Below are 23,415 nucleotides of genomic sequence, written 5' to 3' on the forward strand. Positions count from 1 at the left end.
CACTCCTACATATATAACCCCTGAAAAGGAAATCAGTTTATTGAAGAGAATCTGCACTCTAGTGTTTATTGTAGCACTGTTCACAATAGCCAAGATTTGGAAGCACCCAAAGTGTCTATCAAGATATGAATGGTTAAACAAAATGTGATACATACCATGGAGTACTATTTAGCCATGAAAAAGTATGAGATCCAATCATTTGCAGCAACATGGATGGAACTAGAGATCATTATGTTAAGTGAAATAAGCACAGAATGATAAACTCTGCCTGTTCTCACTCATTTGTGGAAGCTAAAAATTGAAAGAGTTGAACTCATCAATGTGAAGAGTATAAGGTGGTTACCAGGGGCTGGGAAGGGTAATGGAGTGTCAGCTGGAAGTGGAGATGGTTAATGAGAACAAAAAATAGAAAGAATGAATAAGACCTAGTATTTTCTAGCACAAAATGTGACTATAGTTAAAAATGATTTAATTTTATATTTAAAAATAACTAAAGAGTATAATTGGATTGTTTGTAACAAAAGATAAATGCTAGAGGTGTTACATATCCCTTTTACCCTGATATGATTATTACATATTACATGCCTGTATCAAAATATCTTATGTAACCCATTAATATATACACCTACTCTGTACCTACAAAAATTAAAAATTTATAAAGATTGGCAAAGATGTAAAAGCTTGGAACAGAAGTGTTCTGCAAGGTGTGGGGAAATAAATATATTGCTTGTGACATTGTAAACTTTGAGCTCCTCGTTCAAAAGTGATTTCACAATAGTCTCCAAAATTTAAAATATACATACATTAAACCTGCAATTTTATGTCTTGGGATTCTTCTTTCAGTATACTCTCACATGGGAAACATGACATACGGACAAAACTTTTTTTTTTCAGCATTGTTTCCAATAGTGTATTAGAAACAATCCAAATGTTCACTTGGGCATTGTCAAATAAATAGGGGTACGTACACACCACATATGTGGATGTACAAACATCTGTTTTCTCATTCCTTTAGTTCTCTCATCCATATCACCTCCTATACTATAGCCTAATTTTTTATGTTTTTTGTAGATTTCTCTTCTCATAGGCTAGAATGTAAGCTTTGTCTGTTTTCTTCAGTGATAGATCCTGAGAGTCAAGAATATGTTGAATCAATAAATACTGTGTGTGTGTGCATTTGTGTATGTGTATTTGTTTGTAATTCCTAAATCTTACCTGCAGGTTTTCTAGATTTAGGAATTACAAACAAGTACAAGTTTTCTGTCCTGAATTTCTGTATACAACTGCTACTTGACATCTCCACCTCGATGTAATTATCTTCCTCTTGGGTATTGAGAAGTCTCATATCAGCATGTCCAAACTCTTGATCTTTCTCCAAATCTTTCTTTCTTGACAGTCTGCTTGATCTCAGTAGATAGAAAATTCCATCCTTGTGCCTGCTCAGTTCAAAAATCCTATAGTAATCCTCCATTTCTCCCAAAACCAGTTTTTAAGTAGTCAGGAAATTCTTTTTGCTCTATCATCAAATTATGTCCAGAATCCTAACACTTTTCACCACAGTAACTGTCACTGCCCTGGTCTGCATTGCCATCATGTCTTGCATAAATTATTGTAATAGCCTCCTACCTCATCGTCCTGCTTCTATACTTGCCTCTGTATAGCCTTTCCTCTTGAAAACAATCACAATGATTTATTTAAAAACATTAATTCAAATTAAATATTTCTTTTATGCTCAGAACTCTGTGCTAGTACCTATTTCACTCAAAGTAATAGCCAAAGACCCTACTATGGCTTGCAAAGGCCTTGATGATGTGGCCCGTGTTAATTTTCTGAAATCATTTCCTATTACTCTCTGTCTTCATCATTCAGACTCAGCTACCCTGGATTCTTTGATGCTTCTTGAATACACACGTACTCTCCCACATTAGAGGATTTTTTCTCTGCCTGGAGTACGCTTTCCTTGAATATATATATGGCTAACTTCCTGGCCTCCTTCAGGGAGATCATGGCCTAAATGTCACCTTTTCAATGAGAGAGTTACCTTGACCGGTTAGTACCCACCCCTCAGCACTCATGATCACCCTGACTTTGCCTTACCTTTTATTTTTATTACAGAGCACTTATCACCTCCTATAATATATATAGCCTTATTTTTTTGCATGTTATAGTTGTGTGTTCTCATAGGCTAAAATGTAAGCCTTGTCTGTTTTCTTCAGTGATAGATCCTGAGAGTCTAGAATATGCCGAATCAATCAATAAATTCAGCAATCTGAAAGAAAATGTAAAAATATAACTATTCATAACATTTATTATATATTTATATAAGTTATAGAAATATTTAATGTTATAATATATAAATTATATGATTATATAAATATATCTCTCTGGAAAACTGTAAAAGAAACTAGTAATAGTGGCTTTTGGGAGAAATAGTACCTCGGATGGGAAGGAAGGCACATTCTATACTGTGAGACTTTGCACCATATTATGTCTTCAATTTAAAAAAGAATAGTTTAAAAATACAAAGCACAGTTGAGCCTAATTTGGAAATCAAAATTGTTCATAAAATAGATCCTTAGCTTTTTGAGTTCCTTAGAAGGTTTTAATTTGTATTACCACTAGGTGGCACATGCCTACTGATAAGTTTCAAGACTCCCAGACACAAGTTTTAAAACAAACCTTTTCAGTTCCCCTGAGTTGTCAAAGTTTATTTTAACTATATGACACTGATTTTTCTCAAAAAGATTTTAAAACTATTTTTCCATACCATTTCCATAGGGCAGCAGTCCCCAGCCTTTTGGGTACCAGGGACTGGTCTCATGAAAGACAATTTTTCCATGGACTGGGGAAGGGAGAGGGATGGTTTTGAGATGATTCAAGCACATTACATTTATTGTACACTTTATTTCTATTATTATTACATTGTACTATGTAATGAATAATTATATAACTCACCGTATCGTAGAATCAGTGGGAGCCCTGAGCTTGTTTTCCAGCAGCTAGAGGGTCCCATCTGGTGGTGATGGTAGACAGTGACAGATCATGAGGAATTAGATTCTCATGAGGAGCACACAACCTAGATCTCTCACATGTGTAGTTCACAATAGGGTTTATGATCCTATGAGAATCTAATGCCACAGATGACCTGACAGGAGGTGGAGCTCAGGCAGTAATGCTTGTTTGTCCCCTACTCACTTCTTGCTGTGCCGTCCAGTTCCTAACCGGCCACGGACGAGGAATGGTCTGACCCCTGCTATAGAGAATATTACAGGAACTGTTTCTACACTATTCCTATATACAGAATAGTATAGCAACTATTTAATGCTACAAGCTTTAAAGTGATTTTTCACTATAATTTCTAATTTAAGATTATAACATTCGACTTGCAGAAATGTCTTAAATCTGTGAATCTTAGACATCCTTAAAATAATTTAAAATTTCCAATATTTAGTGAATTATATCTGCCTATCTTTTCATCTGTTTCCCATGAAAAAACCTTACTTCATGAATGAAATTCAGAGATTGTGTGTCCAAAAGTAGATTTTTGTTCGATCCTATTGTTTTATTGCTTTTATGTCAAGTTGATCAGTGCCCAGGGCCAAATGCAATTTAACTGCCTCTTTCTGAATGCTTTACGTAATATACCATGAGGTGTAGTCAGATGAGTACTGCGGAGGATGCAAAAATAACATATTGCTTATTGCTTCCATCTTCATGGACCTTTCATTTTATTGGTGATGTCATGAACACAAATAACTGTAATAGAAATCATCAAGTAGTAAATTAGTAAATGAAAGTATTATGTGTAGTGGGAACACATAGTTGATATTAATTTGGGGAACTCTAAGAATATAGTGACATTGAGAATAGCTTTAAATATATAGTTTCATTCTCTGAATTACTTCAATATGGGTCTTATATAGATTTATACTTCTGTGTAAAGGGTGAATTATTTTACACATCTACAAGAAAGATATAATCATTATAGATAGGTGTTAATTATAGGTTAATAAAATAAATAGCCATATTCCTTTTGCTGGTAAATACTCAAAATGAAAATGATGGCATGAATTTTATAAATGTAACATTTGAAAACATTATGAAAATTATTTTTGGCAAGTTTTAAAATAACACTGAAAAGATTATTGGACTAGGTCAATTTAATGTTTATTTTTGACACAGATTTTTTAAATTTTGTTTTTGTTATTAAAATATATTCTTTGAAAACCAAATATATATTAAGAAAATGTGCTGTGTACAAGTAAAATAACTTACTGAGTTATTATTATGCCATAAAACTGTATTATTTTATTGCATACTCATGAAACCTTATGATGTATGGTTATTCACATTTTTTAAACAAAGAAACTAAGGCACAGGAAGTTTAAGAAACTTGTATGCATGTGTTAATATCTGCTGTAACACTAAAACTAGACGTGAATAGATTTTTTTTTTTTTTTTTTTTTTGAGACAGAGTCTTACTCTGTCACCCAGACTGGAGTGCAGTGGTGTGATCTTAGCTCACTACAGCATCTGCTTCCCAGGTTCCAGTGATTCTCCTTCCTTAGCCTCCCTAGTAACTGGGATTACAGGCATGAGCCACCACACACTGCCAAATTAATTTTCTTCTAATAAGAAACTTGCTTTTCGATTTGTACCTCTTTAGTGTAATTGCTATGTCATTTAAAAGGAAATCAACATTATTCTTATTAAATGTATTAATTTTTTTTTTTTTTTTTTTTTGAGACGGAGTTTCGCTCTTGTTACCCAGGCTGGAGTGCAATGGCGCGATCTCGGCTCACTGCAACCTCCGCCTCCTGGGTTCAGGCAATTCTCCTGCCTCAGCCTCCTGAGTAGCTGGGATTACAGGCACGCACCACCATGCCCAGCTAATTTTTTGTGTTTTTAGTAGAGACAGGGTTTCACCATGTTGACCAGGATGGTCTCGATCTCTTGACCTTGTGATCCACCCGCCTCGGCCTCCCAAAGTGCTGGGATTACAGGCTTGAGCCACCGCGCCCTGCCAAATGTATTAATATTAACTATTTTGTTACATTGAGGGCCTTTTGTAACTTTCTAAGTGTAAGATGAATAATATTATCACTATTATCTTAGTGAACCAAGCATCTGACCCTTTTGACTATTAATTTGCAAAATTTTCACAATTTTGCTGAATTCTAAAATAATAATGAGATACCAAAGTCTGAGAAATATACCATACAATGCTCCAGATCAGATTTAGTTCCATCTTAATAGTTAGGTGGATTTTAAAACAAAGTTATACATTTAAAATGAATTTTATTCTTTTTCCTATATTTATATAGCCAGAAAAATGTAAGAAAAAAAAGAAATGGTATAAAAGTGCACTAAAAGAAGCATGTCTACTCTATGGATATTCTCATGAGCGAAGACTGGAAATGTGCTGCCTGTCAAAACAACAAGGTATATAATTTTTTTTCTTTATCACTCCAAAATAAGGATTTATTCAAATGCATGTTTTCCAAAGTATGTTTGCTCATTCAAAAGTTTCTGTCACTCTTCATAGGGAAGTAGTATATCATTGTTCATTGGAAAATGTTTTTATATAAACAAATAGCATATATTTGGTCCCCTGAAACAATTTTCAATGACTAAACATACACTTTATTTAAATATAGGCGTTCTTGTTAGCACTTTTGTTATTTTCTTTACTCTTAGTCTATCTACATAGGTCCTCTTGTGTATTTCAAAGACATATATTTCACAATGGGAACTCTAGCTTTAAATATGTTCCTAGCATAAAAATTTCACTTGGATATGCTGTATAAAATACAGGACAGAGTATTTTCAAAATGTTGTGTTTTAAAATAAGTTCAGAGCAGGAGTAAAAGATAAACTTCAACTTTTAAAAAATTAGGTGAAAAATTGTGATAATATTTCCGGTTAGTTTCAAAGAAAGTTTTATTGAATTCTCAGTACTGTGACGTATAGATAGCTTTTTAAGTGAAACTATGTGGAAGATTGTAATACGTATGACATGTTTTTGTATACATTTAACTTTTGAGTACATGTGCAGACTTGTTATATAGGTAAACTTGTGTCATGAGAATTTGTTATACAGATATTTCATAACCCAGGTATTAAGCCTAGCACACATTAGTTATTTTTCCTGATCCTTTTCCTCCTCCCACCTTGCACCCTCTGATAAACACCAATGTGTGCTGTTCTCTATATGCCCATGTGTTTTCATCATTGAGCTCCCACATGAGTGAGAACATGCAGTATTTGGTTTTCTGTTCCTGCATTAGTTTGTTAAGGCTAATGGCATCCAGCTCTATCCATGTCTCTGCAAAGGACTGATATCATTTTTTATGGCTGCATAGTATTCCACAGTGTACAGGTACCACATTTTCTTTATCTAGTCTACCATTGATGGGCATTTAGGTTGATTCATTGTTTTTGCTATTGTGAATAGTGTTGAACATACATGTGCATGTGTTTCTTTTATTTTTTGTTTTTTGAGATGGAGTCTTGCTCTGTCACCCAGGCTGGAGTGCAGTGGCGCGATCTTGATTTACTGCAACTCTGTCTCCCGAATTCAAGCAGTTCTTCTGCTTCAGCCTTTCAAGTTGCTGGGATTACAGGCACGTGCCACCATGCCCAGCTAATTTTTGTATTTTTAGTAGAGGCATGGTTTCATCATATTGGCCAGGCTGGTCTCGAACTCCTCATCTCATGATCTGTGTGCTTCAGCCTCCCAAAGTGTTGGGATTACAGACATAAGCTACCATGTCTGGCTGCAGGTGTCCTTATAATAGAATGATTTATATTCCTTTGGGTATATACCCAGTAATGGTATTGCTGGATTGAATGGTATTTCTGCCTGTAGGTCTTTGAGAAATCACCACACTGTCTTCCACAATGGTTGAACTAATTTACACTCCCGCCAACAGTGTATAAGCATTTCTTTTTCTCCTCAACCCTCAACACCATCAGTTATTTTTTGACTTCTTAATAATGGCCACTCTAGTATGAGATGGTATCTCATTGTGGTTTTGATTTGCATTTCTCTAATGATCAGTGATGTTGAACTTTTTTTCATATGTATGTTGGCCACATGTATGTCTTCTTTTGAAAATTGTCTGTCTGTGTACTTTGACCACTTTTTAATGGGTTGTTTTTTCTTATAAATTTGTTTAAGTTCCCTAGAGATGGTAGATATTAGACTTTTGTCAGATGCATAGATTGCAAAAATTTTCTTCCATTAGTAAGTTGTCTGCTCACTCTGTTGATAGTTTCTTTTGCTATGCTCTTTAGTTTAATTAGATCCCATTTGTCAATTTTTGCTATGTTGCGGTTGCTTTTGATGACTTCATCGTGAAATCTTTGCCCATGCCTATGTCCAGAATGGTATTGCCTAGGTTGTCTTCCAGGGTTTTTATAGTTTGGGTTTTACATTTAAGTCTTTAATCCATCTTGAGTTAATTTTTGTATATGGTGTAAGAAAGTCGGGTGGAGGTGGGTCCAGTTTCAGTTTTCTACATATGGCTAGCCAGTTCACTCAGCATCATTTATTAAGTAGGGAATCCTTTCCCCATTGCTTGTTTTTGTCAGGTTTGCTGAAGATCAGATAGTTGTAGACACATAGCCTTATTTCTGAGTTCTTTATTCCATTCCATTGATCTATGGATATGACACATTTTTACTCTGAAAAGAGTATGATTGCCACATAAAATGATAATTTTTATTAAACTTAAGTATGTTTAAAATTTTTTTTGCTTAGTGATTATAATCGTTTTATATTTTACAAGGCCCCCTTTTTTTTCTTTAAGTTCTAAACAAATGACTCTATGGATAGAAGGATCTGGACTTTGATGCTGACTAAATTTTAAAGTAGCAATGATTTTTTTTTTTCTCCTTTGGGAAACTTTAATTTATGTTTACAAAATGTTTATATGTGAAAAGGTTTTACTTAAGAAAAATTTAAATTTCAACCCAGCCACCTAAATTTAGGTTTTAAAGCAAATAAGTAAGTTTGAAAGGAGTGGAAAAAGAATGACAAGTATACTAATCAGGTTTATTCTCAGGAGAAGAGACATTTATTACTACAAATGTGATTTGATTCCTGTGCCGAAAATATAATGTCTCTGTGTATTAGCAATAAAGGTTGAACACACTCTCTTGTAACAAATATAGTTTTATGGGTTGCGCAGACTATACATTTCTCTTAACCACAACAGCCTTTTAGACATTTAATTTTTTGAACATTAATAGTTTTAAGTAACATAGTCATTTATTTTTTAAACTTATATCTATTTCTCACCAGGAATAGACTTGCTGTCTCCATTGGCTGTGAGTCTTTTGACATGCTTGCCTATCTGGAAACTCTGAAGAAGGATTATTTCTGATTCTTTTTGCAGCAACAGCTCATTTTCTGGCTGAAAATCTCATTTTTACACGCAATTTTACGTAATTCAGCCTGGTTCTTGAGAGCCGTATGCCTAAATGCTTTCATTTTGTCTCTTAAGTAGCCAAAATAGAGGGGCATGAACTTTCAGGACTTCAGAATTCCAGGAGTTTGGTCTTTGCCATAACAGGCTCACAATTCATTATCTCCAAAATAGTCAATATAATCCTTGTGTCTGCTTGGCATCCAATGTAGATTCTGCTGAAGTATTCAGCTTCTTACTGTATTCAAAAGTAGTTTTGAGAGCTAAGTAGCCACTGTTTAGATATTTCACCAAAGTTGAATAACTTAGCAGCAATCCACTTATTTTAACCCAGCAATTTTGAAGGCTTCTTCACCTAACAATTTCTTTTTCAAACCTAGAAATAAATTACCCCAATATTTAGCCTAAAGTCTTCCTAGCATGCAGAAATTGGCATAGTATTCTATCTGATGCAACTCTCTCATTGTTGAAATATGCAGGATCTTTAAATATATGTAAATATGGACCTAATCAGATGATAACCATCTCATCCTCATAATTTAGTTGCCCTGTTTTTGTTTTACTACTACTGTAATTAAGTAATTTTTCTGCTGGGGCTAGAAAGTTTTTTAATCCTATATAGAAACATTCATTATAATTGTACTTCTAAAAATAAATAGAGCATTATTCATATAATGTCTTTATAATTCAGCTTTAGGATTTTGTCAGATTAAAACTTTCTTACATGCTCTGCATTTTAGAGTGGATGTCCCTATTTCCAACTTTTTTCCAGAATTTATGTTGTTAAAAAATTGACTTGATTGTTTAGAGCAGTTTTTAGTTTACAGAAAATTGAGTGGAAAGTATGGAGAGTTCCCATATGTCTCCTCCCCACAACCTGTAAACACACAGCCTCTCCACTATCAACATCCCATACCATGAGATCTATTTGTTACGGTTGGTGAACCTATACTGACATGTCATTATTACCCAAAGTTCATAGTTTACGTTAGGGTTTACTCTTGGTGTCTTGCAGTCTGTGGGTTTGGAGAAATGTATCAGTGACCTGTATTCACCATTGTAATATCATCATACAGAATATTTTGACTGCACTAAAAATCCTCTGTGTTCCAGCTGTTTGTTTCTACCTCCCTCTTATTTCTTGGCAGCTACTTATTTTTTATCTGTCTGCAACATTGTTCTTCTCCTTCCATATTGGGTTGGCTATTCTGCGTCTTTTGCCTTTCCCTGTAAATTTTAGAATCAATTTGTTGATTTCACAAAATAACTTGCTGGCATTTTCATTGGGATTGTGTTGAATCTATATATCAAGTTGGAAAGAATTCACATCTTGACAATATTTAGTCTTTTTATCGATGAACATGGAATATCTTCAAGTTTATTTACTTCTTTTTTGAGTTATTTTATCAGAGTTTGGTTGTTTTCCCCATTTAGATCTTGTACTTTTTTTTTTAGATTTATGCTTAACTAATTCACTTTGGGGTTGTCAATGTAAATTCTAATGTGCTTTCATTTCATGTTCTACCTGTTTGGTGCTGGTATGACAGAAAGCTATTTTTGCATATTAACCTTGTATCCTGCAACCTTGCTATAATTTGTTATTAACTACAGGGTTTTTTGGTTGATTCTTTTGGATTTACTACATAGACAATCATATCATGTGCATAGAAAGTTTTACTTCTTCCTTCCAAAACTGTATACCTTTTATTTTCATTTCTTTTCTTACTTCATTATCTGGAAATTCCAGTACAATATTGAGAAGAGTGGTGAGAGAGAAAACCCTTGACTTGTTCTTCATCTTAGCATGACAGCTTCTAGTTTGTTACCAGTAATTATGATGTTAGCTTTAGATGTTTTGTAAATGCTCTTTACGAAGCTTAGGAAGTTCCCCTATCTTCCTTGTGTCCTGAGGGTTGTTTTTTTGTTTGTTTGCCAAACACTTTTCTGTGATCTGTTTATATGATCGTGTGATTTTTCTTCTTTAGCCTGTTGATACAATTGATGTATTACATTAATTGGTTTCCAATTTTTGAACTACCTTGCATTGAATGAATTAAGGAGTATTTTCTCTTCTTCTATCTTCTGGAAAAGGTTATGGAGAACCAGCATAATTTCTTCCTATATGTTTGATAGCATTTACCAGTGAACCTATCTGGGCTTGCTGCTTTTAGTTTGGGAAGGTTATTTTATTGATTCAATTTCTTTAATAGGTGTAAGGCTATTCAGATTGCCTGTTTGTGAGAATTTTAACAGAGTGTCTCTTTCAATAAATTGGTCCATTTAATTGATCATCAAATTTGTGGGCATAGAGTTGTTTATAATATTCCTTTATTTTCTTTTAATGTCCATGGGATTTGTTATAATGTCTATCTCTTTCATTTCTAATATAAGTAATTTGTGTCTGCCTGCCTCTCTCCCTTTCCTCTCCTCTTTCCTTCCTTTTCTTCCTCCCTTCCTTCCTTCCTTGTTTTATTCCTTCATTCCTTCCTCCCTCCCTTTCTCCCTTCCTTCCCTCTTGCCTTCCTTTTTTCCTTCATTTCCTATCTTACTTCTCCCTCCCTCCTTCCTTTCTTCTTTCCTTCCTTCCTTCCTTCCTTCCTTCCTTCCTTCTTCCCTTCTTCCCTCCCTCCATCTGTCCCTCCCTCCCTTCCTCTCTCCCTCTCTGCCTCTCTTCCTTCCTTCCTTCTTTCCTTCCTTCCTTCCTTCTTCTTTAGAGTCTTATCAGTTTTACTTACTTTCAAAGAACTAGCTATGATTTTTCTCCATCTACTGTTCTCAATTTCGTTGATTTCTGCTCTTTTATTTTTTTTCTTCAGCTTATTTTGGATTTAGCCTGTCCTTTTGTGTTTTTCTAGTTTCCAAAGTAGAAGCTTAGATTATTGATTTTAGAGCTTTGTTCTTTTCTAATAGATGCATTCAATGCCATAAATTTTCCTCTGAACATTGCTTTTGCAGCATCCCATGATTGATAAGTTGTGCTTTCATTTTCATTTAGTTCAGAATATTTTTGAATTTTTCTTGAGATTTTTTTCTTTGATCTGTGTATTACTTAGAAGTGTGTTGCTTAATCTCCAAGTATTTGGATTTTCACCTTTCTCTCTACTATCACTTTCTGGCTTAATTCCATTCTGGTCTGTGAAAAGATGTTAAATGTGTTAACATTCTTTTAAATGTGTTAGGGTATTTTTTATGGCTGAGAATGTGGTCCGTTATGCTGAAAGTTTCATGTAAGCTTAAGAAGGATGTGTATTCTGCTGTTGTTGGTTAAAGTAGATTACAGACGTCAAATTATCCAGTTGGTTGATGGTGCTTTTGAGTTCAACTGTGTCTTTACTGATTTTCTTTTTGCTGATTTTATTCATTTCTGATAGATGATTGTTGAAGTCTCCAGCTATGATAGTAGATTTATTTATTTCTCCCTGCAGTTCTATCAGTTTTTGCTTCTCATACTTTGATGCTCTGCTGTTAGGTGCATGCACATTAAAGGTTGCAGTCTTCTTTAAGTATTGATCTCTTTACTAATATGCATGACCCTCTTTATTCTTAATAACTTTCCTTGCTCTGAAGTCTGCTGTGTTTCAAATTAATGCAACTACTCATGCCTCCATTTCATTCGGGTTAGCATAATATATTTTTCTTTTAATTTTTCTATTTAGGCCATTAATGTTTAAAATGATTATTTTTAATGTCATAGATTAATAACTATCATATTTGTTACTATTTTCTATTTATTGACCTTTTTCTTTGTTACTATTTTTTGCCTTTCACTCTTTTTCTGTCTTTGTGATTTTGAAATTTTAAAAAGTTGGCGACATAGCGAGATTCTGTCTCTATGGAAAATTCAAAAATTAGCCAGTTGTGCATCTGTAGTCCCAGCTATTCAGGAGACTGAGGATTGCTTGAGCCCGGGAGGTCAAGGCTGTAGTGAGCCATGATTGTGCCACTGCACTCTGACCTGAGTAACAGAGCGAGATCCTATCTCAAAAGGAATAAAAATAATAATGATAATTTCAGAGTGTAGAATTCTAGGTGTGTGGGTTATTTTGCCAACACTTTATTCTGCTCAGCTGTTTTATCACTTGTGTGGTTTTGAGAAAAAGTTGGTTGTAATTGTTACCTTTACTTTTCTATTTATTGGTAAGGTGGTTTTTTTCTTTAACTTCTTTCAAGATTTTATTTTTAATCTTTTCCACAGTTTGAGTATGATATATAGATTTTTGGCAATTATCTTATTCGGTGTTTTCTGAGCTTCTGGATCTGTGGTTTGGCATCTGATGTTAGTTTGGGGGAAATTATCAGTTATTATTGTTTTGAATTTTTTTTTGTTCCTGTATCTCTTTTCATTCTGTTATGCCTATTATGAGTATGTCACACTTTTCTAGTTGTTCCATACTTCTTGGACATTCTGTTTTATCTTTTTTCAGTCTTTTCTCTTTTAGTTTTGGTGGTTTTTATTTAGTTTTGGTGGTTTTTACTGATATATCCTCAAGCTCAAAGATTCTTTCCTTAGCCGTGTCTAGTTCACTGATGAACACATCAAACACATTCTTCTTATGTTACATTGCTTTTGCTCTCAAGCATTTCTTATGAATCTTTCTTAAAATTTTTATTTCTTTGCATACATTACTCATTTGTTCTTGCATGTTGTCTACTTTTAACACTACAGCTTTTAGCATTTTAATCATAGTTGTTTTAAATACATGAGCTGATAATCCCAGCATCTCTGCCGTATCTTGATCTGTTCCTGCTGCTTGCTCTGTCTCTTCAAATTTTCTTTTTTACCTTTTAGTATGCTTTATACATTTTTATTGAAAGGTAGGCATGATGTTCTGGGTAAAATAACTAATCATGATCCTTTAGCTATATAGTAGTAAGACATGAGAGGGTGGGAAATCATAATCATTCTATAGTCCTATGATAAAGTCTCAGTCCTGGGCTGTAAACTTCATAAAGGCTTTTCCCCAACCATTCACTCCCCCCACTTTTTTTTTTTTCTTCACCTACATAGCTTGTAAAGGATGGCTAGAATGGGCTGGAATTGGGTATTTTTCTTCCCCCAGGTGAGGCTGGGTTAGACTTTGAAAATCCCTCAATAGGTTAGGCTCTGATGAAATAGTTTCTCCTCAGGGCAGGCTTTGTTAAGAAGTTCAGAATGCTCTGATATATTATTCAAAATGATTGCTTTTCTCTTCCTCCGGTGGAAGCCAGGAGATACTTCTTTAATCTTCTCCTTGAGAACCTGGTAGAGCTCCTAAAAGTAAAACTCAACAAAATTGTGACCCTGTCCCCATGTCTAGGTACCCCTGGAGTTTTTATCACAGGCTTGTTCCCACATCGCTTCTAGCAATTTGTCAATTAAAGTTCGGATTTTCCTAGCCCTAAACTAGTTTCCACCATGCTCAGGTGGGCTATGATTCTCTACTTACCTTTTTCTCCAAATTTGGGGGCATCAGTTTGCCCTGTGACCTCATTTCTCCATAGAATCTAAGAAGAGTTGTTCATTTTCCAGTTTGCTCACCTTTGTATATGTTGTTGGATTCTAGTGGCGACTTCTAAGCTCCTTATGTGCCAGACCAGAAACTAGACTGTCCTCTCTGTTTTTATGAAAATGCTCTCAGGTGTGACATTTAAACAAACAAAGATTGATGTTTTTCAGAGGCCACAAATAGACAAAATTTAAAAAAAAAATTCTTTAAAGAAGAGAAACCATTGAATTATGTTAATATTTGTACTCCTCTCTAATATGGTTGTAAGTAAAAAATCAGTAACATCTGTTCTGGATCATGAGTCATAACCACCTCTACTCATTTAGAACATTTTCATTTACTACCTGCAGCTCCTCTTTTGCACTTTAGAAATATGACTTGGATATAGCTCAAAGGAGGAGTGAAGGCCCTTTTCATTATCCACATCTACATTTCCTATTAACTGCTTTTCACTCTTTATGATGAGAGTCCCTACATGCAGAGATTTCTGATGGAAGGAAATTAAACCTTTCTCACAAGAGAAAATTTAGCTTTTAGAAAGTTGTTAATGTTGCTGAAGTTGAACATAGACCTACTGTTAATATTACTAAAGAAATTACTGATCATAATGTTTTAAGTATTACATAAGAATTTTCCTTTGACATTTGAAAATCAATGTGGTTGATACTCCCCAAGACACTCTATTTTTATTGGAAGATGGTTTTTATAACTTTTGAACTTAAAAAGCTCCTTGAACAACAGTTCACATGTTTCTGTTCCCGATTCATTGCCATAGTAGCAAATTTACATAAGAATGAGGTATATTTTGACAGGAAACAAAGCAAACATCCATTTTGGTTAACTCTCTGTATACCATCCGGATACATAGACTCCAATTTTAGTTTTTGAGTTTTTATTTTGTTCAAATTTAACTATTTTTAAGGTTTGATATTTCATCATGACTTTTATCCTTATTAGAAGTTTTCAAAAGAACAAAGAGTAAATTTACCTTTTTAAAAGATACAATAAAACTTATTCCATCTTGTAATTGCCATAAGATTCTGATGGGCCCTTTACACATCATTAATCCCAAAATATACTATGAGATTTTAGTGATCTTATTTTTCCTATTTCTTAAAACATGTTGCTATTTTATTATTACTCGTCAAATATTTTCAACTATGTTAAAAAGATGAAGACAGTTATTTAGATGGAAGAATGGTGGAGTCAACCAGAAAGGTGATACAGAGGTAAAACATATAATCACTGAAGTGTTTTTCCTAGTATTCCAAAAATCAAGATCTCTCTCTCTTTCTTTCTCACTCTCTCTTTCACACACACACACACACACACACACACACACACCCCCACACACACACCCCATAATGTTTATTAGCTAAGATGGAAGCAAATATTTGTTGATTATTTGTTATCTTCATACCTATTTTTAGGAGTTTTAATTAAGTAGATTATATTAATTAAATCTCACAATATACCAGTGAGGTAATCATTTTTACTCCTGGACCTCATTGAACTAAAGAGCTTTTGTGCAGCAAAAGAAACTATCTACAGAGTAAATAGCCCACAAAATGGGAGAAAATATTTGCAAGCTCTGCATCTGAAAAAGGTCTAATATTCAGCCTCTATAGTAAGCAAAAAATAAAAAACCCCATTAAAAAGTGGGCAAAGGAAATGAACAGACACTTTTTAAAAGCAGACATATATGTGGCTAATGAGCATATGAAAAAATGCTCAACATCACTGGCCATTAGACAAATTCAAATTAAAACTACAATGAGAGACTGTCACACACCAGTCAGCGTGGTTATTAATAAAAAGTCAAAACATAACAGATACGGGTGAGGTTGCCGAGAAAAGGAAATGCTATATACTACTGGTGGTAATGTAATTTAGTTCAGCAACTGTGCAAAGCAGTTTGGCAATTTTTCGAAGAACTTAAAATTGAACCATCATTTGACCCAGCAATTCCATTATTGGGATATATACCTAAAGAAATATAAATCATTCTACTATGAAGACATATGCACACATATGTTCGTTGCTGCACTATTTACAATAGCAAAGACATAGAATTAACTTAGATGCCCATCAATAATAGACTGGATAAAGAAAATACAGTACATATTCACAATAGAATACTATGCAGTCATGTAAAACAACAGGATAATGTCCTTTTAGCAACATGGTTGGGACCGAAGGCCATTACTGTAAGCAAGATAATGCAGTAACAGAAAATCAAGTGCTGCATGTTGTCACTTATAAGTGAAAACTAAATGTTGAATACATGTGGACACCAAGAAGAAACAATAGATACTGGGGCCTACTTGAGGATGCAGGGTGGATAGAGGGTGAGGATTGAAAAAGTACCTATCGGGTACTATGCTTATTACCTGGGTGATAAAATAATATGTAAACCAAACCCCACAACACACAATTTATCTATATAGTAAGCCTTTATATGTACCCCTGAAACTAAAAGTTTAAGAAAAATAATTATTACCCCTGGTTAATTAATAAAGAGAGTCTAAGAGCATATGCATTGTTTTATATCTTATGCTATCTAATTTAGTAGCTGATACCAAGTAAATGATCAATATATTTTAATTAATAAATTTTTTCAGGAAACTGAGATTTTTGGGTGAAATACATATACATTTTAAATTCTAAGTAATATTGAACACTTACTGAATATAAAATGTGGCCCCTGCCTTTAAGGAATATTCTAGTTTTACAGAATACTTAGACATGTTCATAACTTACCATAATACAAGGAGGAAGTTCCGCAGCGTAATATGACTGATTTTGCAAAAGAGTTGGCGATTTCTCCTATTCGGAGGAATCATCTGTAGTAGTACAAAACCTTATACGTTCATCAGTGGAGAGAAAGGGTATTCCAGAGGGATCATCTCAAGTATACAGCTGGATATAGGAAAGAGGATAGTTTACATGTGACAAGCCAGTTGTAGGTATGAATATAGTAACCTGTTCATCTGAGTTTATATATTTTGTGACAACAGTTGTAACCAATAGATACATATACACATATACATACTTTAGCACATATCAAAATAATATCATAGGATAGTTTTTTATGAACTATTTGGTTACTAATTATTCTGGTTTTAGGAGTGGTATGATGAAAAAATGTACTAGTAGCCTTCATTCTTGCCGAATCTTTCTCTGAGGCACTGTTTACAGCTCAGTGGTCCAAAATGGAGATGGCAGACATTCTGGAAAAAATTAGAGGCTTGTGTTCAGATGAGTCTGGCCAAGCTGTATGACCTCAGGCAGGGTACTTCATTTACCTCAGTTGTGAAGTGAGGAAGGACTGCATACTTTACAAGGTTATAATGATAATTAAATAAGATATCTATATAAAGTCCTTGTCCCATGTCCAGCATATGGTAGATATGAAAGTGGAGGTAGCTGGGGTTCAATTCTAGATCCTATATACTCCAGAGCACACAAGCTCACCAGAACCTAGAAATCAGATATACAAGACACTAACTTGAGGACATCCAACTATCCAAATTTAAGAGAGGAGATTTGCCAAATAAGTAAAAAGATGTTCATATTATTACTTTTGGATTGCATTGCTCCACTCAACAATGGGAAGCTGAGTTTATTAGCATATTAATTAAAGGGACAGTTGGAACAAAATACTGTTATAATAATAATGAGAAAGTAGAAAATTCTAATTGTGTAACTCAGTATTTATTTGAATAGGAACATAGGCACTTTTTTGAAGCAGCCATGTTTCATTATCTTACAGATAAATCCAAAACAAGTGACAAAGTTTCTGCACTGGCCAAGAAAAGGGTAAGGTTGTGTTTTATTATATAAAATATACAAACTTCAAATTCCATTTGATTAATAGTATTTTATAAAGAAAATTAAATTATTTAAAAACAATGTCACAGTCCATTTTTTCTTCTAAATGTTACTTCGGTGTATGTTTCTTTTCTTAGGTTGATACTAGGAAATTAATATTTATGGTTACTTATATTAATGTTATAGGACTATCAGAAGTTAAAACAATAGAAAACTATAAGTAAACAAGTCAATGAGTGCTTTTACTTAAATTATATTTCATATTCATACTCTTATATACTCTTCACACTCATACTCTTATAAAATGTTTTTATAGCCGGGCGCGGTGGCTCAAGCCTGTAATCCCAGCACTTTGGGAGGCCGAGGCAGGTGGATCACAAGGTCGAGAGATCGAGACCATCCTGGTCAACATGGCGAAACCCCGTCTCTACTAAAAGTGCAAAAAATTAGCTGGGCATGGTGGCACGTGCCTGTAATCCCAGCTACTCAGGAGGCCGAGGCAGGAGAATTGCCTGAGCCCAGGAGGCGGCGGTTGCGGTGAGCTGAGATCGCGCCATTGCACTCCAGCCTGGGTAACAAGGGCGAAACTCCGTCTCAAAAAAAAAAAATGTTTTTATATACTATATTACCATAATGTGTGTACACAATCTCATAGAAAATTTAAATAAAATTTGGAGCTCAACATGGCCTCTATCTTAAACTTAAGTAGATCACAATATCAGCCATTTTAATGACTTTTATGAACCTGGAATTTTTTAAATGTAAATTGTCAGCAGCATTTTAAAAGAATTATTAAAATTTAATACATTATTCTGAATATTGTATTCAGAGAGTTGTTTACTTACTGTCAAAAACTTGACTGAGATAGGATGAACCTTGACATTCTCTTCAACTGCTGATGTTCTTACTACTAAACAAAGAGAAAAAGTTGGTGCCTAAAACAAATAGTTCTGGACATATACTAGTGCCACAATAAAAGGAATTATGATAGACAGAAAAGCCTATGATGAGATTTCCCATGTTGAGCAGTGAGGCAGAGCAGATCAAGGGATGGTCAAGTGCAACCTCGAGGAACAGAAAAGGATGCCATTGGGCGTGTAACTACTGATGGCGAGGCAAAGGCTGGGCATCATGTTTGTATTCGGAATATGTACATTTTATGAGTCCTTCTAAAATCAGAGTTTGTTTTATCTTTTTGCTTTTTGGCTTATGAAAGGAATTTGGTCTTTTCACTGGCTGAATAATGTTCATGTTCCTTTGCAGAGAGGAATTCAGTATCACAGAAAACAAGGTTGCCCTTTGTAAAAGAAAGGCTATATGTCTTGTGTGTTCATCAGGAAATTTAGACAGGAATATGTGAAGTAGTGTAGTATTGTTAATGTGGACAGGTTTATTTCAATCTTTGCTAAAAGATATTTAATCAAAGATTATAAAGACAATAACTAATGTATCTATATATTACTTTATTTTTACCAGTTGTTCTTAACAAGGGTAGTACTGTCCTCAGTGCCATGGGCCAGATCTGACCTTTAAACTATTTTTGCTCTGCAATGAGATATGTACCGAAAGTAAGAGTAATCATTTATAAACTTGTATGGTACTTTGATAGAGTATTTTTTGTCTGTTGAATCTAATAATAATAAAATGGAGCTTACGTCTTTTAACATGTCTGTGTTTTTTATTTCATTTTTTCTCTAGTAACTCATTTTTATTTTATTTAATAAAAGTATAAATCTCAGATAGACTGGGGAAAAAACTGATTCTTTACCACAGATAGTTGGAAAGATACTGTCTTAGGAGACATTTTAGAAAATTTTGGAGATGCTGTGGGTTATAATAATTTTGAAGAATATAAGGTGTTTTACTGGGCAAGGGCTAGAGACACTAGGTATCCTGAGATGTATGGAACAGGGCTGTGTAAAACAACTGTCCAATATTTGGAATGATTTTGAACGTTCTGCTGGAGTCAGCAAACTAGAAGTATAATTATATATTGTGTTAATACAAAATAATACTGAAACATTACATGTTAGGCTAAAAGCCAAGGAATTAGAAGGCTCGTTATAGAGGGGCAAACTGACATAGAATAGACAGATTAAATAGCTCTAGAAATAATTGACTCTTTTACTGAACATTTTGTAACATTTTCAACTATATATTTAGCCACAAAAGGACAAAGTATAGTTACAGAGAAACCGTGGAAGGAATTTATAGATATGTAACAGGAAATTTGAGATGGCTTTTGTCTTAAAACTAAATATTACTTACTAAATTAATAGAGATATAGGAAATGCATTGATTTCACTGAATTTTTAAAATAAGCATTTAGAAATATTTTTAGTTCTTGTGTCAGTTTGCTAAGAAAGATGGTTTCCAGGTTCATCTGTGTCCCTACAAAGGATAAAAACTCATCAATTTTTATGGCTGCGTAGTACAGCAAATCTAACACTGCATATTCTCACTCATAGGTGGGTGTTGAACAGTGAGAACACAGGGACACAGGGAGGGAAGCATCACACACCGAGGTCTGTCGGGGAGAGCTAGGGGAGGGACAGTGAGGGGTAGGGAGTTAGGGAGGGATAAAAATGTACATCCTTACAAAAATTTGTATGTGAATGCTCATAAAAGATTGTTCATAATACCTGATACGGTTTGGCTCTGTGACCCCACTCAAATCTCATGTTGAATTGTAATCCCACATGTCAGGGGAGGTGCCGATGGGAGATGATTGGATCATGGGAGCAGATTTTCCCCATGCTGTTCTCATTATAGTGAGTTCTTATGAGAGCTGATGGTTTAAAAGGGTGGCACTCCCCAGCTTTACTCTCTCCTGCCACCATGTAAGTCATGCCTTGTTTCTCCTTTGCCTTCTACCATAATTTTAAGTTTCCTGAGGCCTCCCCAGTTCTGTGTGATTTTAATTGACTCACAAAGAACTGTGAGTAAATTATAATTCCACATGTCAGGGGAGGGGCCTAGTCGGCCCCTCTTTTCTTTATAAATTAAATAAATAAATATTTTTAGTGTTGTTAGCAAGATTATAAAACATTTCCACAAACGTGATCTTTCACTTTAGACCCCGAGGGGAAAACAAGGCAGACATTATTATCATTATCTTATAAAGAAGGTCATTTGTGGTTAGAGAAGTTAAGGAACTTGCTCTAGCCGTATGGTACTTTTAGATATTTTTATTTAATCTTAATTAGTTTTCCTTAATTCCTATTAAAATATTGACAAGGCAGCCTCATTAAGGTTTGAATATTAATTTCACTTAATAAGGTAGCTTTTATTTTTCTTTACAGTTTGGTTTTATGGATATTAAACATTATAAGATGAGTACTGTTTTATGTAAAATATTATACATGTATAAAAGAAAGCTGTTGGTATGAAAGAAAAAGATAATGGCAAAATATGTTAGGTAATTAAGTGCCTGGCACTACATATATGTCACTTTATTTTATTTCAACAGTTATGGGGCATATTCAGTATTGTCTCTGATTCACAAGCGAAGAAAACAGGCAGAGGGATATTGACCAATGTGAAAAGCAATACAAAGATAGATGATTAAAAAGCAGATAATTGCTTCTAGAGCCCCTCATCCTGGGTTGAAAATCTTAATAGTTTGTGTTTTTAATTTATATAAATGTGTAAATATTTATATATATTATATACTATTTATATAACATAAGTATATGTTATATATTATTTATATAATACATAAGTATTTATATATATTATTTGTATAATACATAAGTATTCATATAAATAAACAAAATACAAACTGTTAAGATTTTCAATCCAGGATGAGGAGCTCTAGAAGCAATTATTTACTTTTTTATCGTCCATCTTTGCATTGTGTTTTTCACAGTGGTCAACACTGTTTTCTTCATTTGTGAACCAGAGATAATACTTATGTATTTATATAAACAAATGTGTGTATATATATAAATGTTTTGTGATTGTTTCATTTTTTACAATGAGATCTCATTATATATGTTACTCTATGGATTTTAATATTTAGATTAATAAATACAGACCTGTTTTTAACATTCTGCATAGCGTACCATAGCAGATGTATCAAAGGTTTATTAACGAGTCATATGTTGATGAATGTGTAGATGTTTTCAAATTGCTCGTGTGATTTGGTGCTGCTATAAGAAATGATTTAGTAAACATCCTTGCATATATATTTTTAAGTGCTGGTACTATTATTTGTATATGATAGTTTCCCAAAGAAGAATTGATAGATCAAAGCTACTCACAGTGTTTTCCTGCTTCCCTTGAATCATGAAAAGACCTTGAGGAATAAGTTGTTAAGGTTATGTGTTGGCCTGTGCTGAATTATATTATCAGTTGCTGCCACCTCTTTGAACCAAGATACAAGAATGTTGCCATCTTGGATACTACTCCTAACTGCCTACTTTGAATGGTATTCCTGGGGTCAAGTATGAGAGCTCTGTCTAGAAGCTTCTGCTACTTTCTTAGCTTCCCTTTTAAGCTCTTTAGCCATGTGTGATAGAGGTGGGTAGTACACCTGCACCTGCCTGATCACCTCTGCCCCACTGGCAGCAGTCTGAATGAAAAGAGACTCTGAGTAAGTCACACTAATCTCTCTGAGTTCCACTTGATAAAAAGGAGTAGGTCTAGCTTCTGTAAGTCCCTTCCCACCCTGATAACTGCATGAACTGTAAGATATTCATAACAGCTCATTAAGTACTTTTAGAATATCAAAAGACTTATGTAGACCAGAATTAATATATAGTAAATATCTAAGTCAAGTGGGCCTAAAGATAAATTAAAACAAACAAACAAACAAACAAACAAAAAAAAACAAGTATACCAGAAAGACAGGTGGAGTAGCTGATGGTGTTGCCTGTAATAGATTTTAAAAGATGTTTGAATAGATAGGTACATGTATGTATGTGTATTTATATACATAGAAACTTCGTGTGTGTGTGTGTGAGTGTGTCTTTAGGAAACAGTATACTGTGGTGGAAGAATACAAACTTATAGCTGAGACAGCTCTGTCTCCAAGAGCTAGTTCTGCTACTTAATTGTTTTGTGACCTTAGGTAAGTTAATGTAAACATCTTTTAGCCTCATTTAATCAATCCTTCTAAATTGGTAACAATAATTATTATCCTGTATGATTTTTATAGAGGTTAATATAAAAGGCAATCATAATAACATATAGTTAATATATTTTAGTAGTTGCTTAATAAATGCTAGTAATTTTCTTCCAGATTTCTCCTTAGAAGGACATGGGAAGTAAGAATTTAGGGAAATTTAAAATTCTCAGACTTATAATAGTGTTGTAGTTAGGTAGTTAGGATTAGCTATGCCTTTTTTTTATTATACTTTAAGTTCTGGGATACATGTGCAGAATGTGCAGGTTTGTTAGGTATACACGTGCCATGGTGGTTTGCTGCATCCATCAACCTGTCATCTACATTAGGTGTTTCTCCTAAAGCTATCCCACCCTTATCTCCCTACTCCCTGACAGGCCCCAGTGTGTGATGTTACCCTCCCTGTGTCCATTTGTTCTCATTGTTCAACTTCCACTTACGAGTGAGAACATGCAGTGTTTGCCTTTCTGTTCCTGTGTTAGTTTGCTAAGAATGATGATTTCCAGCGTCATCCCTGTCCCTGCAAAGTACATGAACTCATCCT

At 34.2% G+C, this 23,415-nt stretch overlaps 1 protein-coding gene and 1 long non-coding RNA gene across 5 annotated transcripts in view; one reads left to right on the plus strand and one right to left on the minus strand.

Annotated features, from left to right (window-relative positions):
* LOC141585633 (uncharacterized) overlaps nt 1–19,241 on the minus strand; it is a 95,590-nt gene extending 76,349 nt beyond the window's left edge. Inside the window, exons 1-2 of the long non-coding RNA XR_012519220.1 lie at nt 18,592–19,241; nt 16,676–16,834 (exon numbers count right to left, since the gene is read on the minus strand). This is a non-coding gene — a long non-coding RNA (uncharacterized LOC141585633). The remainder of the gene's footprint in view (nt 1–16,675; nt 16,835–18,591) is intronic.
* ZCWPW2 (zinc finger CW-type and PWWP domain containing 2) overlaps nt 1–23,415 on the plus strand; it is a 153,945-nt gene that overhangs the window by 91,635 nt on the left and 38,895 nt on the right. For all 4 annotated transcript variants that reach the window (XM_074405769.1, XM_074405768.1, XM_074405771.1 and 1 more), the window contains exons 4-5: nt 5,325–5,442; nt 17,688–17,734. In XM_074405769.1, coding sequence (XP_074261870.1) covers nt 5,325–5,442; nt 17,688–17,734 — 165 coding nt within the window. The remainder of the gene's footprint in view (nt 1–5,324; nt 5,443–17,687; nt 17,735–23,415) is intronic.

This window comes from Saimiri boliviensis, chromosome 9 (genome assembly GCF_048565385.1).
Source record: "Saimiri boliviensis isolate mSaiBol1 chromosome 9, mSaiBol1.pri, whole genome shotgun sequence".
Classification (NCBI taxonomy): Eukaryota; Metazoa; Chordata; class Mammalia; order Primates; family Cebidae; genus Saimiri; species Saimiri boliviensis.